Below are 13,403 nucleotides of genomic sequence, written 5' to 3' on the forward strand. Positions count from 1 at the left end.
GCAACCTTGTGTGCTAATCACGTTGTCCCTTTCAGTTTCCAAAGGAGAGAAGTGGACCTCACCCAGAAACTGCCCAGCAGGCTCCAGTAAGCTCAACCCTCTGTTAGCCATTGGCAAATGCTTCCATCCCCACAAAAATGGCAATTCTTCAAGGAGTGGAGTTTGGCTCAGCAGTGGGGTCAGAGGGTGGGCAGTGTGTGCTGCTTCTGCAGCCTTCAGGCATGGATTGGGTTCTGCTGTTGGTTCTTAGGGATGTGTTCCTGTGTCCCTTCTCAGGTAGCTGCCCAGGCTGAGGAGATGCAATGTTACAGCATTCCCAGAGGGGTTCTTTCAGTTCATTAGCTCAGATGTTTCCAGTGTCTTCTGAAGGTAGGGAGTCACTGGCACAGGTTGCCCAGGGAGGCTGTGGCTGTCCCCTCCCTGGAGGTGTTGAAGTCCAGGCTGGATGAGGCCTTGAGCAAGCTGGGCTGATGGCAGGTGTCCCTGGCCATGGCAGGGGTTTGGAACTGGATGGTCTGGAAGGTCCCTTCCAACCCAACCCATTTGGTGCTTCTGTGAAATGCTGGAGTGCAGTGTAGGCTTTGAATGCCCAGCTCTGGTGGGTTCAGTGAATGTGCTGCAGCCTGGCTCATGCCCAAATCAAGATGAATTTGAGTCAGTTATACTCAGGACAGGCTTCACCACGGCCAGCTGAGAGGTTTCCTCTGTGTCAAGGGCAGGGTTAATCCAAATCCATCCTCACTCAGTGGCTTCCTTGGGGAGCTGTATACAAAGTACTGGCACAGTAAAAGCCTCAGCCAAAGCCCAGGGAAGTCAGGGATACTTTGCAGCCTTGAGACTGTGCTGGGCTGTGGGATGAAGGGGCTGTGGAAGGAAGGGAAGGGGCTGTGGGAGGAGGGGGCTGTGGAAGGAAGGGACTGTGCAGTCTCCCACACTTCATTCATATTTTCATGCTGTGGAGGAGCAGTGCTAGGGAGAACCTCTGCCACCAGGTCAGGACAAGAGGGAGTGAGTGTGTGTTTGCTTTCAGTCTGAGCATCTGACAGATGCAGAACTAACTCACAGCCTTCCTTTGACCTGTTCTCTACATCCTTCTTCACCTCTGGGAATCTCTTAGTAGAGACAGCCAAAGCTCAGGACAGATTGCATGGGTCACAGCAAAGCCAGTCTGGTTCTGCCCACCAGCTTACTGGAAGCAGAAATTTCTTCTCAGGAGAATCCCAGAGCTTTGAGAAAGCACCAATGTTTTTCAGCCCTCTAGAAAATAGTTGGAGCATTTCTTTTGGAGACTCTGTCCAGTGAAATAGAAACCAGGGTGGTTGTTTTGTTAGGGTAAGCTCATAGGGGCTGAGAGCTGCTTCTTAAGGCACACAGACATTGAGATAGGAACAATGCAACCTCTCCTGGCTTTTGGAAGACTTGGTAGAAGTGTGTCAGGAGCTGTGTTTGAGGTTACAAAGAGTGCACAATGGTACTAAACCCCTGCAGTGTGCAGGGGTGTGGTGGTTTATTAGGATTTAAGTTTTGCCATTCCCTTGGCTGATTGACCACAAATCAGCGTCTGCAGTCCCACCGTGTGAGCAGCTTTCTTTACCCACCTTGAGGAGGAGTAGAGAATGTTCTCATTAACCAGAGTGTAAATGGAAGCCTCTCATTGAAGCTCCTGAGAAGAATCCATGCCTGGGCAGAGGCTTGTGAAGCACAGCTGCTTTGCTTAGCTCTCTTTGACTCTGCAGATTTGCTCCTGCCAGCTGTAATGCCAAACACCTCAACTTTGGGGCTCCCTAAGAACTCTTAAAAGCAAACCAAAGAGGAGATAGGTGCCATCTACATAATCTTTCTGGCCTTGCTTTCATGTCTGGTAACTTTCAGTTTTGCTTTAAAAATCCACCTCCTTGTCCCTTTCTTCTGCCCAGGGTCCTTCTTTCTGACACCAAGCAAATGTTTGTTTCACCGAGTCCTGGCATCCCTACAGCACTAACCCCAGGGTGGGGGGAAACCAACACAGCCTGTCCAGAGCTCCTGCAGTCTCCCCAGGGGGTTGTGTGAGCCTCCAGCTGTGGCAGAGCTTGCTGGGAGAGTCTAGCTGGGCAGGCTGGCAGCGAGCACCCTGCTGTCCCCATGGCGTGACCCTGTCCTTGGCCCGGCCTCGGTGCCTGGCGCCAGCCGGCCGCCTGCCTCCTGCCAAGCCGGACCCACAGACAGCTTCAGTTCTGACAAAGGGCAACTGTTTGCAGGAGTTGTTGTCTTACTTGGTGCTCCTAATCCCTGGAATCAGTGCTGTGACAAGCATAGTAACCATCTGCAGGCAGAACCCTACACTGGTGCCTTTCAAGCACAGGAATCTCAGCCTCTCCTGAGCTCTGCCATCTTTAGTTCTGCTTTGAAAACCGCTCCAAGGCAGGCAGGGAGCTGGAAGCTCGAGTCCTGGGCAAGCCATCAGGAGCTATAGTCCCTAAGGTGCCTTGAGAATACTACTTTTAACTGTTTGAGGAGTCTCTAGCCCTCTAGTGAATTATTGTGATTTTCAAACATACATCAAGCCCCCCAAGTCCATCGTGGACATCCTGAGCTCTTGGCCCAGTTCTGGCCAATGTTCCCAGCTTGAGGGAGAGGTGGATTGCAGAGCTTGGGCACGAAGTGGGAGGAGGAGGCACATGTCTGCTGCCATCTGTGCAGGCTCTGGTGAGCAGTGAACACAGGGACTGGCATCAGGCTGGTGCAGAAGCAGGGACTGGGCTTTAGCTGCTTCTCACCTTTGCTGTTCTCTGGGGCTTTCCCTTTTCTGCTCTGCAGGAGTTGTGGCCCAGGCTGAGACAGGCTGGTTTGTGTTCTGGGGGCATGTCTGCCCTCTGGGTTTGTGTCCTCCTCTATCTGCAGCAGTGCAAGTCTAGTGGGAGATGTGCTGCATTGATGATTAATTTGTTCTCATTGCTTCACTCAGTTCTGCATCAGCAAATTCCCAGTTTTTATCAAAGCAGAGAGTCTGCCTTCTACATTTGCCTTTTTTTTTTTTTTTTTTGTTTTTAGCTGCCTTATTGGCATGGAGATCCCTTGGGATGTTAATTTACACTAAAAAATAACTGCTACAAAGTGTAGGGCTTTGATGGTCAAAGCCATGATGATGCCCCAGTTCCTGCCTGGAGCAGTAGCCTGTGCTGCTTCAAGGAAAACTGCATGGCTGGCATGGGACAAAGCAGCTGGAAGTGTCTGGCTCTGTCAAACCTATGGTTTGCTTGTTTGACCATTTCCCTGGGGATTTGAAGGGAGCTAAGCAGGAGCTGTGATTGCACTAGAAAGCAATCCACATCCATCATCCATCATCCATCATCCATCATGATGGAAGTGAAGCCAAGCCCAACACGAGGCGCTGTCAGCAGATGGGGAAGCTTCATCTCCGTCCCAGCCCCTGCAGCTCCTCACCAGAATACTGCACAGGGCTGGCCCCAAGCTCACATCTCCCCCCTGGCTGCTCCAACCACCCCTCCTGCAGCTGCAGAGACAATGGCACAGCCTTGCTTTCACCCTCCAGCTGGGGAGAAAGAGGCTTCTTGTGTGAGCAGGAGGTGATGACTGCAGGGTGGCTTCTCTTCTGCTGCAGGCCTCTGGGCAGGAGAGCAGCAGGGGGAAGGGTGCAGGTGGGCTGCTTGCTTGCTTTGCGTAAACCAGCTCAGTGGTTAGATTTGTTAGCTCCAGGAGGACTCCAGTTTGAAGTGTTTGGGAACAGGAGATGGAAAAGGTTTGCTCAGAAAATCAGAGCTCTCATTTCACCCTCCTGGTAACACCTCTCTGCCTTTTCTCCCCTGCCCTTCTGAAGGTTTAGCTCTCAGTGGCTGTGCTTCTTCCTGCCCCGCAGCTGGCAGGGGGCATGCAGGAAAGGCCTCTTTGCCGATGGCTCCTCAGCACGATGCTTCTCACCTCCCTCTTGCTTTCAAAAGGGGAACTATTTTTATGGTAGGAGCAGTTAGGTAGTGACTGATTCATGCAGCTTCCAACAAAGACAGCTGGCAAGGTTGGAGGTCATGTTTCATTTCCTTTCATTTTGTTCTTTTCTTTTATTCTCTCTGTTTTTTTTTATTACTATTATTTTTAATATCATTTTGCTGCCTCGTTTTCATTCCTTGCTTTTTAGTAAGCAAATGCCACAGAGAGATCCCCCCCTCTGTGCAGTGGTTTATTATGCACTGGGATCTGTAAACAGAGCTCCCAGAGGGGTGCCACTGCTGCTCCACCTTGCTGCTGCGTCCCTCTCACCCTACTGTGTCAGAGCACCACCAGTAGGTTTCCTGCAGTGTTCCAAAGGGCACTGGAGGGACACTGCAGGGAGTGCCAGATTGGAAATCTCAAGCCAGGCAGGTTAGACAGCAAGGAAAGCCCAGGGCAAGCACAGCATGCAAGTAGTGAGAGGAGCCGTTGGGTAAAGGGTTCAGGACATGGAGCTGCTGGAAGTCCTAAACCAAAGCTGCAGAGAAGCTGAAGTGCAGCAGATGAAGCCATTTGACATGCTCCAGCCAATTGAGGTTTGGACTTGTCCTCACTGCCCTTCAAGACCTGTGTTCCACATGGACCCAGTAGGGTCATGGCTGGGGCCACCACTGCTTCCAGCTGGGTAGTGTCTGCAGCTGCTGGTTGCATTGATCAGTGTGGGATCAGCCATGAGCTCTTGATCCTTCTGGCTGAGAAACTTGATCAGTTTCATGCATCTGGTCAAAGGCTGCATGTGTGCTCTGCTCCTTGGGCCAGACAAGCGCATGGTGCCTTGATCAGATGCCCTGGAGAAGTGATCAGAGGCCAAGGGATGACTTTGACAGAACCTTCCTGGTACACCAGGTGGTCAGAAGTCCCTGGGTGAGGTCAGTGGGGAGTGTCTTCAGTGCTGTTAACACTGCTTGGAAGTGAGGGAGAGAAACCTCAGGCTTTCTCTGTGACCCAAAAAGTGTGAACCAGCTCATTAGTGAGAAACTGAACCTTTGCCTGGCACTTGGAGGTGAGAAGTGGTGCAAGTACTTCTTCATTTGCTGCTAATTCAGTGACAGCATTGCTGCAGCAGCCTTCAAACAGCCTCTTACATCTTCAAACAATCTCTCACCTCTTCAAATAGTCTCTCACCTCTTCTTCAAACAGCCTCTCAGCTCTTCTCTCTTACAAATTCTGGGCATTGGGCTGCTCTTTACCTGGACCAGTCCTGGTAGCTTCAATAGGAGCAATGCTTGCCTGAGAGCATTAAGTGAGGTGTTTGCTGAAGGCACACTGGGGAAGGCATGGTCTGGGTTAATTTGTAACGAGCATTTGACCTTCTTTTTTTGTGTGATTGGCTCTTGATTTGGTTTTGAGTTCACTGAATGGTTCCCTAACACCATGCCCAGCTCTAGATAAATTGCAGTTTTCCAGGAGGGGCAAACTCCTTCCACATCCCCTGTGCTTCACACCTGTGTTGTGCAGAACCCCCCCTGGAAGGCAGGCAGCTGTGGGGGGGCCTAGTGGTGTAGAGCAGCAGAAGCTTTGGGGAGATGGGGCTCTGGGGAGTGTCCTTCAGGCTCTGGGTTCTGCATGTTCCCAGCTCCTGCTGGAAGCCTGAGGTGTTTTGTGCACAGCAGGAAGAGCTGAGTGCTTAGAATGACTCTGCTGAATTTCACCCCACAGCTGCAGGAGCTCCTGACTGGAAGCTGTGGGCCAGGTGTATGTCGTTTTTCAATGGAACATTTTCCCCTCACCCCTTGCAACCCCCCCACCCACCCCAACCACAACCCCTTGGTGGAGTCAGAGTGTTGCTGTAGCCTTTGTGAACTCCTCTCTTCTAATGTTTTCAATCAAGTGCTGGGAGAAAAAAAAAAAAAAAAGAAAAAAAAAAAAGACATTTGCAGACAATATTTAAAAATGTGGAAAAATTGCTTCCCAATATTTTTGACAGAGAGAGACTGAGAACACACAGCATTGAATCATCAGGAAAATTGAAGATTTCCCCTGAGCAACATTGGGATTTTACAGCAGAGGACTTGAAAGACCTTGGAGAGATTGGACGAGGAGCTTATGGTTCTGTCAACAAAATGGTCCACAAACCAAGTGGGCAAATTATGGCAGTTAAAGTAGGTGATGCCCATCCTTACCTTTGTACTTGAGTCCTCTAGGGATGAACTAGGATGGAGAATCAATGTTCTTCCATCTGGCACCCAGCTACTGCTCTTCTCTATTTATTTCCAGTGTAAAGGCTGCTGTTTGCTGAACAAAAACCTGCTCTGCTGGGAGTGCTGTCGAGTGGTTTGTGAAGCTCTGGTGCTTGCTGGTGCCCTTTTGACAATGCCTACCAGGACCCCACTGCTGTGAGGGGATCATACACCTCTGGAGACTGCTAATGGGCCATGGGCCTTTCACCTCTGGGTCACTGGTTCAGACACAGCCTAGGCTGGTGCTAGGTGCAGGCTGACATCTAATAGCTTGGGTGTCTCTGGGAAATAAGGCAGTGACTGCCAGTTTGCTCTTGATGTAAGTATGTGCTGTGGGGTAGCCTCACCTGGAGGGGCTGGAGTGGACCTGTTGTAGGGAGTGTTTTGCTCTTGCTGATGGATGATGTCTCTTTGTGCTTACCATGCTCTGGAGGGGGAAAGAGCAGCAGTATTTTAGACTGACCCTTTTCTACCTTTGGCCACCCAAACCTCACCTTAAACCCAGAAACAATCTGCAACCTCATTTCCCATCTGGGTGATCCAGAGTAGTCTTTCCCTTGCCATGGCTGTGCTGCTCACTGGGCATCTCTGGGCAGCAGCCAATCTCTCTCTCTGTCTCTGGTTCTTTTCTTTGCTTGCTGCCAGCTGGTAGCCAATGACATCAATCTCTGAACTTGTTGATGTGCCCCCATGGCTCCCATCAAAGAGCAGAAGTGAGCTGTGTAGGAATCTGTTGCTTTCTTTTCCAACTCTGTCTTCTTTGGAGTACTTCCTGATCTGCTCAGGAAACATTGGCTCCTGCTGGTCTCAGGTGCCAGGTGGGCATGGCTCAGCCCCAGTTCTAGCTGCTGTGAAGAGAACTTTTCTAGTGTGTCAGGTTGCTGGAGCAGCCAGCAGCCAGTGAGCAGACTTGCCTACAGTGCTGGATCACTGCCCAGGGCTCTGGGTGGTTTGCATCACCACCCCACTGGTGTTTCTACCTGCTTTTGTGAACCCCTGAAAGCCTCCAGTGCAGCTAGAAGCTGACCATAGCTAAAGGCTTCTTTCTCTTGGTTGTCTTTGGTGGAACTTGGAGTTTGCAGATGACAGGCTGAAACCCACTGCTGTAGTGGTATGACCCTGAGCACCTCCAGCCTCTCAAAGCCAGGGGCTGTGACCTGGGGAGCTCCAGTGTGGTTATGGTCATCACAGTGGTGACCATGGCAGGAGGAGGGCATGCCTGGAGGCTCTGGGATGGGTACAGCTGCTCTGAGAAGAGGACTTTGTTGCCTTAGCTGAGCTCCTTGAGGAGGGGCCACATCTGCTGGTGTCCCAGGCTGTGTTTGCCCAGGGGCCATGGAGCAGCACAGGCTGCTCTGGGCAGTGCCAAGGGGCTGTGCTGCAGGGATGGCTCCCACCTGGCAGCAGGAGGCACCAGTGTTGTGTTCTTAAAGCACACCGTGGAGGTGGTGGTGCACAGCACCTTCAGCTGGCTCCCAAGGGAGGAGAGGTGGTCTGAGCCTCAGCAGGGTGCTGGCCTTGGGGCTCACTTTTAACCAAATCAACCTGAGGGGTCCAAGTGCAGGGCTGGGGTGGTGCCACCTTCTTTGCTCTGAAGCCCCTTGCCTTGGGCATGCAAGGCCTGCAGAAGGAAGGTTGGAGGGTCTGGGCAAGGGCAGTAGTGGCAGGACACTGTTCTGCTTGTCAAGCACAGAGCTGAGCAAAGGGGTGGCAGAGGGAGTGAGGTCTGCAGGGCAGCAGCAGCTATTCCACAGCTTGCATGGTGCCGCTGTTTGCAGAGGAGGTTTCAGGACAGCACTGAGCTTGGGCTGGCAACTGATTCATGCCCACTCAGTCAGTCTTTTCTTGCTCAGGTTGCTGTTGCTTTGGGCAGCTGAGGTTGTGCATTCGTCCCCCTGCATCTGCCCTGTGGACCACCTGTGTTTGGGGCTGTCCACCTCCTGCTCTTTCTGTCTCCCTCAAGCCTGTCATGTCCTGGCAGCTTGCAGAGCTGTTGCTCCACCTCCCCACCTGCACTCAGGCAAACCAGCTGCTCTCCACCATCTCTCTTTGCTCTCCAGGCAGGAACTTCTCTTCTTTGCTTCTCCTTCAGCATAATGACTTTCTGTGAGGGGAGACTGAGCGGGTTTAGGGCAGGGGCTGGTTGGAGAAGCCAGGAGTCAGTGTAGAGTTTGGAGGCCTTGGCTGTGATCTCAGTGGCACCTGCCTGAGGCTCCATGGTGTGTCACTGTGCTGTGGGCATCAGGACCACTGCCCTGTAGCTAGCTGGGTTGCTCTCCAGTGTCTGTGGTTATTTGGTGGTGCTGCTGTCCCTCTCCTGTGCTTCCTCAAGAGCACCATCAGTGCATCAGGCAAATCACACTTGCAAGACCTTCAGCAGTAGGAGAGAGCTTCATGGAGGCTGCAAGCCAAACGCTGTTGGCTGTTCTGTACTGATGAGTGAAACACAGGGATGGCTCCAGGAGCTGCTAATTAGATGCAGAGAAAATTGGTATGGAGGCCTCCCCCAGCTACTCCTTCAGCCTTCTCCACCACTACCCAGTTTTTTCACTACCACTGTTGTGAATTTGCAGCACAGTCAGGTACCTGAGTGCCCTGCTTCTGGAGGAACAAAGCCCTGTTTGAAGCTGCCACGACCAGCTGCATCCCTTGTGACTTCTCAGATCCTTTTCACAGCTTCACAGATTGCATTGGGTTGGAAGAGACCCTCCAAGGGCATCTTGTCCAACCCCCTGCAGGCAGCAGGGACACCTCCAACTAGAGCAGGCTGCCCAGGGCCACATCAGATTTGGCCTTGAATGTCTCCAGGGATGGGACCTCAACCACCTCCCTGAGCAACCTGTTCCAGTGTCTCCTCACCCTCACTGTGCAGAACTTCCTCCTGATGTCCAACCTAACTCTGCCCTGCTCCAGTTTCAAACCACTGCCCCTGGTCCTATCCTCACAGCCCTTCTGAGCAGTCCCTCCCCAGCCTGCCTGCAGATGGTGCAGTGCAGCTACTGCCTTGGACAGATGGAAATCCTCCTTGTTCTACAGGCTCACGAGGTGGAGTGCTGCTCTTTCTCTCTGCCCACTTTGTGGCCAGAGTCTTCCTCTGGCTGTTGGCAGCTCCTGCTATGCTCTGGGCACTCATCCTGCTCAGCCCATGCAGATGGGCCTGCCACAGCCTACCCTAGGATCCCATTCCCAGCTCCTTCCTCTGGCTTTTCCCTTCACACAAGGAGCAGGCTGTGGTTCCTCTCAAGTGTGGTTCAGCCCAGCCCGTCCTCTCCCCACATGGTACAGATGGCAGAGCAGCCCCAGGCACCCCCAGCACAGCCTCCAGTTCTCACCATGCAGGAGAAGCAAATGTCAGCAAAGCAAGCTGAGCTCTGCAGGCAGAGGCACCATCTTCTCCCATTTTTTACCCTTTTTTGATGCATTTTGGCCTCACCAGCCAGTGTGGAGCCTGGCAGTGTGATCTGGCAGCCTGCAGGAGGATGTCTCAGTGCTCATACAGACAGAGCTGCCAGGCCCTGCATGAGTCAGAAGCTTCATCTCTGCTTCAGCCTCAGCACAAAGGAGGACCTTGAGCCTGGTTGTGTCACTGGTGTGCAACCACAGCAGCAGAGCTTCAGCTGGAGGAGCATTGCTGGGAAGAGGCTCCACCATCAGCTCCTCTGCCCAGTCCTGCTCCTCCCTCTCCTTCAGCCTCTGTCTTTCTGTACCTCTACGAACAGCCACTTAAAAAGATGTCTTGAGCAGGAGCAGGCTGGAGGGGCTGCAGGAGCAAGGACCTCAGCCTTGTGAGGCTGCTGGCTGCAGCAGGTTGGGTTGCAGGCAGATCTGAGCATCTGAGCCATGCTTTTGCATCCCTTCCCCTTACTGCCATGGACAGCCTCTTCCTAGAGCCATCAGGAAGAGAGGAAGAGGATAAAGGAAAGAAGAATCCAGCTCAGAGGAGTTCAGTCCAACAGTTCCCGTTTTTGCCCCTGGAAGATGCTGTGTTGCTTCCCAAACCTTAGGAAAGGACAATCCTTTATTCGTGGGGTCCTTCCTCTCTGAGATCTTGCAGGAGGTGCTGAGTCCCTGCTTGCAGTGTCAGCTGATGCAGAGCAGTCTTCTTCTCCCTGAGAAAACTCTGCTCATTGACTTGAGCATTTATTGGCATTGGAGGTCAAGAGACCAGTCCAGTTTTGTCCAGTGCCAGCTCTGTCTCTGCAGATTGACAACTGCAAGGCCATTTGGTGTGTTAACTCCTCACCTCTGGGCAGATCTGGCTTCTGGGCTCCTCATTGTGCTTGAAGCAGTTCCCTGCCCTGGCCAGCACTGCCCTGCAGCAGCAGCTCTCTGATGCTGCCTGCTCCAGCTCCCACTTCTACCCAGTGTCCTTTGACTTTGCTTCCCATCTCTTGTTTGCTCTTTACTCTCTTTTTACCCAGTCTGTGGCAGTTCAGGAGTGACTTGAGGACAGTCTCCTGGGCTTCTTGGCTCTCTGGAGATTCCTGCTCCTTCTCAGCACCTGCCCCTGTGCTGGCATTGTTGGGTTTAACCCAGCCCCCTGGATTCACCCTCCAGAGGAATGTGTCCCTTGGCTGTGATGAATGCACTGCTGTGTCACTCTGGGGGGCTCCTGTGGGCTATCAGGCATCCAGGTAAGGATGGAGGTACAAAGAGAAGCTCAGGTTCTGCTCTCATAGCATGGTTTGGGTTGGAAGGGACCTCCAAAGGTCAATTAGTCCAAGCCCTCTGGATTCACCCTCCAGCATCACCACATGCTCTGGTCCCAGCTGCTCCAGGACATTGTGTGTCTTGCTTCATCAGGGTACCATGAGCTCAAGGACCAGAGCTGTGGAGTATTTTATGGGGGTGAAAAGGTTTTCTTGGGCAGCTCAGCCAGCAGCTGGAGCTTTCTTTCTGCCCTGAGGTTTCCCTCAGGTGATAGTTGCCCCAAAGAAGGTGCTGTGCAGCATCTGTAGCATGCTGCTTTTTTTTTTTTTTTTTTTTTTTGCAGACTGGTATAAAAATACAGAAATGAAAGCAAAGCCCCAGCTGGAGCTGGGGATGTGGTCCCTGCTGGAGGAGGACATTTCCTTCTCATTTAAATTCTGTGTGAGGTCCCTGGTGGGGGTTTCCTTAGCAGGGACACTTAACAAAGGCCCCTCAAAGGGCAGGAAAGTTGCTTGTGTGAAGAATTCCCAAGATGAGTGAATGTTTAAAGTAGCCAGCCCTTGGTAGGTGGCACTGGGGTGGGTCAGCAGCCCAAGCACAGCTGTCATGTCCTGAGCTAGCAGGCAGCTGGCAGGAGACCTCCATGCCCCACTTGTCTACCCACAAGGACCCTAATGGCCTCCCCTGGCCCTTCTTGCAGGGAGCACCTCCAACACTGGGGGGTCAGAGTCAGCAACCTCTGCCAGCTGCTTTTCAGTCCTCAGGAAGACCCCAAGGAAGTGAGCTGAGTGGTTTGTGCTTTGGTTGACCTTCAAGCTCCTTGTCATGGCCCTGTGCAAACATCTTGCACCTCTTTGGAAAGGACTGATTTTGCTGTCAGGAGTAGTTACAGCCTGAGGAGAAGGCAGCTGGGGGGAGAGCATTTCCCCAGCAAGGTCCACAGGCCTTGTGGTTGGGCTTCCCCCACCCCAGAAGATGTAGTGACTTCCAGCTCTGTCCCAGGATCTACTCTGTCTTCCAGCATCTAGCAGAGATCAGCCTGATTTAGTCCTGCTCTGCAGTAGTGGCCCTTCAGGTCTCCAGTTCCTGCCAGGTATCATTGCTGGGTCCTTGTTTTCTCCTCAGCCTGGCAGTGTTTCTGAACAGACTAAGGTGGTCTTCCCTTTCTGCTCTGAACTTCTCTGAGCAAACCAGAAGCAAGCTGAAGTTCAGGTGGGCAGTTGGAGAAGCTGCTTAGGCTTCTCCAGGCTGCAAGGCTTTGCTTAGTAAATAAAGGATGTCAAGTCCAGGAGATGTCAATGGAAGATCCTTGTTCTTTCTGGAGAAGCCAGGGGGCTGTGGAGCCCTTTTTTGTTCCTTGGCATCCCTTTGCCTTGCAGTCAGTACTCACTCCCTCACCTGGAGCTTTCAACCAGGTGTTCCTGCCTTTGGTGTTCACAAGCTCTCCTGATGGCAGTCTCACAGCTCAGACAGGTTGTTGATGTCCCTGCTGACTGCAGAGGGCTTGGAGTAGATGACCTTTGGAGATCCCTTCCAACCCAATCCATGCTATGAGAGCAGAACCTGAGCTTCTCTTTGTTCCTTCATAATCCCTCCTCCATCCTTACTTGGATGCCTGACGGCCCACAGAAGCCCCCCAGGGTGAGTGCATTCACCTCAGCCAAGGGACACATTCCTCTCTCCTTCAATCCCCCACATGACTTCTGGGGGCTTTGCACAAGCTGCAAACCCTCATCTCCACTCTTCACACAGTTAGGTGCCCTAAAGTTGTCTCCTTAGGGTTTATTGAGCAGGATTTTTCTGTTCCCTCATCCCTTTGGGTGGCTGGCTGAGGGCTGTGGAAAGCAGGGCTCTGAGCCCTGCTGGGAGGACACTGGGAGAGGAGTGGATGAGTAAGAGCTGGAAGGAGCTGGTGAGAGCAGGCAGAACCTTGCTGGCTGAGCTGGGAAGCTGGTGGTGGTGCTCTGTGGAGCACCATCTGCCAGCAGTAGATGTGTTTTGGATGGGTAGGGCAATGTTCTTCTCCTCAGCAGTGAGTGGGCAAACCCTGCTTCTGGTGGAGTTTTGGTGTCCTCAGGCCCTGCCAGCCCCTGGGAGTGCCCAGCCCTCACCTGGCACTGCCAAGCTCTGCTGAGGCCCTGGGAGCCCTGGGGCTGGCTCACAGCTCAAAGGCTTGGTCTGCAGGTTGGTGTTAAGGGCTTTGTCCTTTCCTTTTCCTTTTCTAACTGGCCCCTGCCCACTGCATCTTCCCCTCTGTGTTCTGGGGCTGGCTGAGGGCTCTTCTGCCTCTGCTTTCTGGCATCTCCCTGGTTTTAGGTTTGAGACTGCTCCAATCCACACCCAACTTCTCCTGCTGTTGTTGCTGGCCCTGCTAGCAGAGGGTTTTTTGTCCTGGGCTGTGTTTGTATGAAAAGGGCTGGAGGGTTTGCTCTTGCAGCATTTGATGCAGTTAAAGTTTGAGGCCAACAAGGAACTGTTAAAAAGAGACTTTCCATGAGCCTCTAGCACCAGAAAGTTTTTTCCCTTATGTGTCTTGTTCAGTGACTACCTGCAGCAGAGCTGTGAGACCTGAAGCTAAGCCAGACTTGT

General features: G+C 52.5%; 1 protein-coding gene across 1 annotated transcript in view; it reads left to right on the forward strand.

Annotated features, from left to right (window-relative positions):
- MAP2K4 (mitogen-activated protein kinase kinase 4) overlaps nt 1–13,403 on the forward strand; it is an 89,805-nt gene that overhangs the window by 41,985 nt on the left and 34,417 nt on the right. The window contains exon 3 of the mRNA XM_054393723.1: nt 5,912–6,086. Within this exon, the coding sequence (XP_054249698.1) occupies nt 5,912–6,086 (175 nt within the window). The remainder of the gene's footprint in view (nt 1–5,911; nt 6,087–13,403) is intronic.

Source organism: Indicator indicator, chromosome 29 (assembly GCF_027791375.1).
Source record: "Indicator indicator isolate 239-I01 chromosome 29, UM_Iind_1.1, whole genome shotgun sequence".
In the NCBI taxonomy this organism is placed as follows: domain Eukaryota; kingdom Metazoa; phylum Chordata; class Aves; order Piciformes; family Indicatoridae; genus Indicator; species Indicator indicator.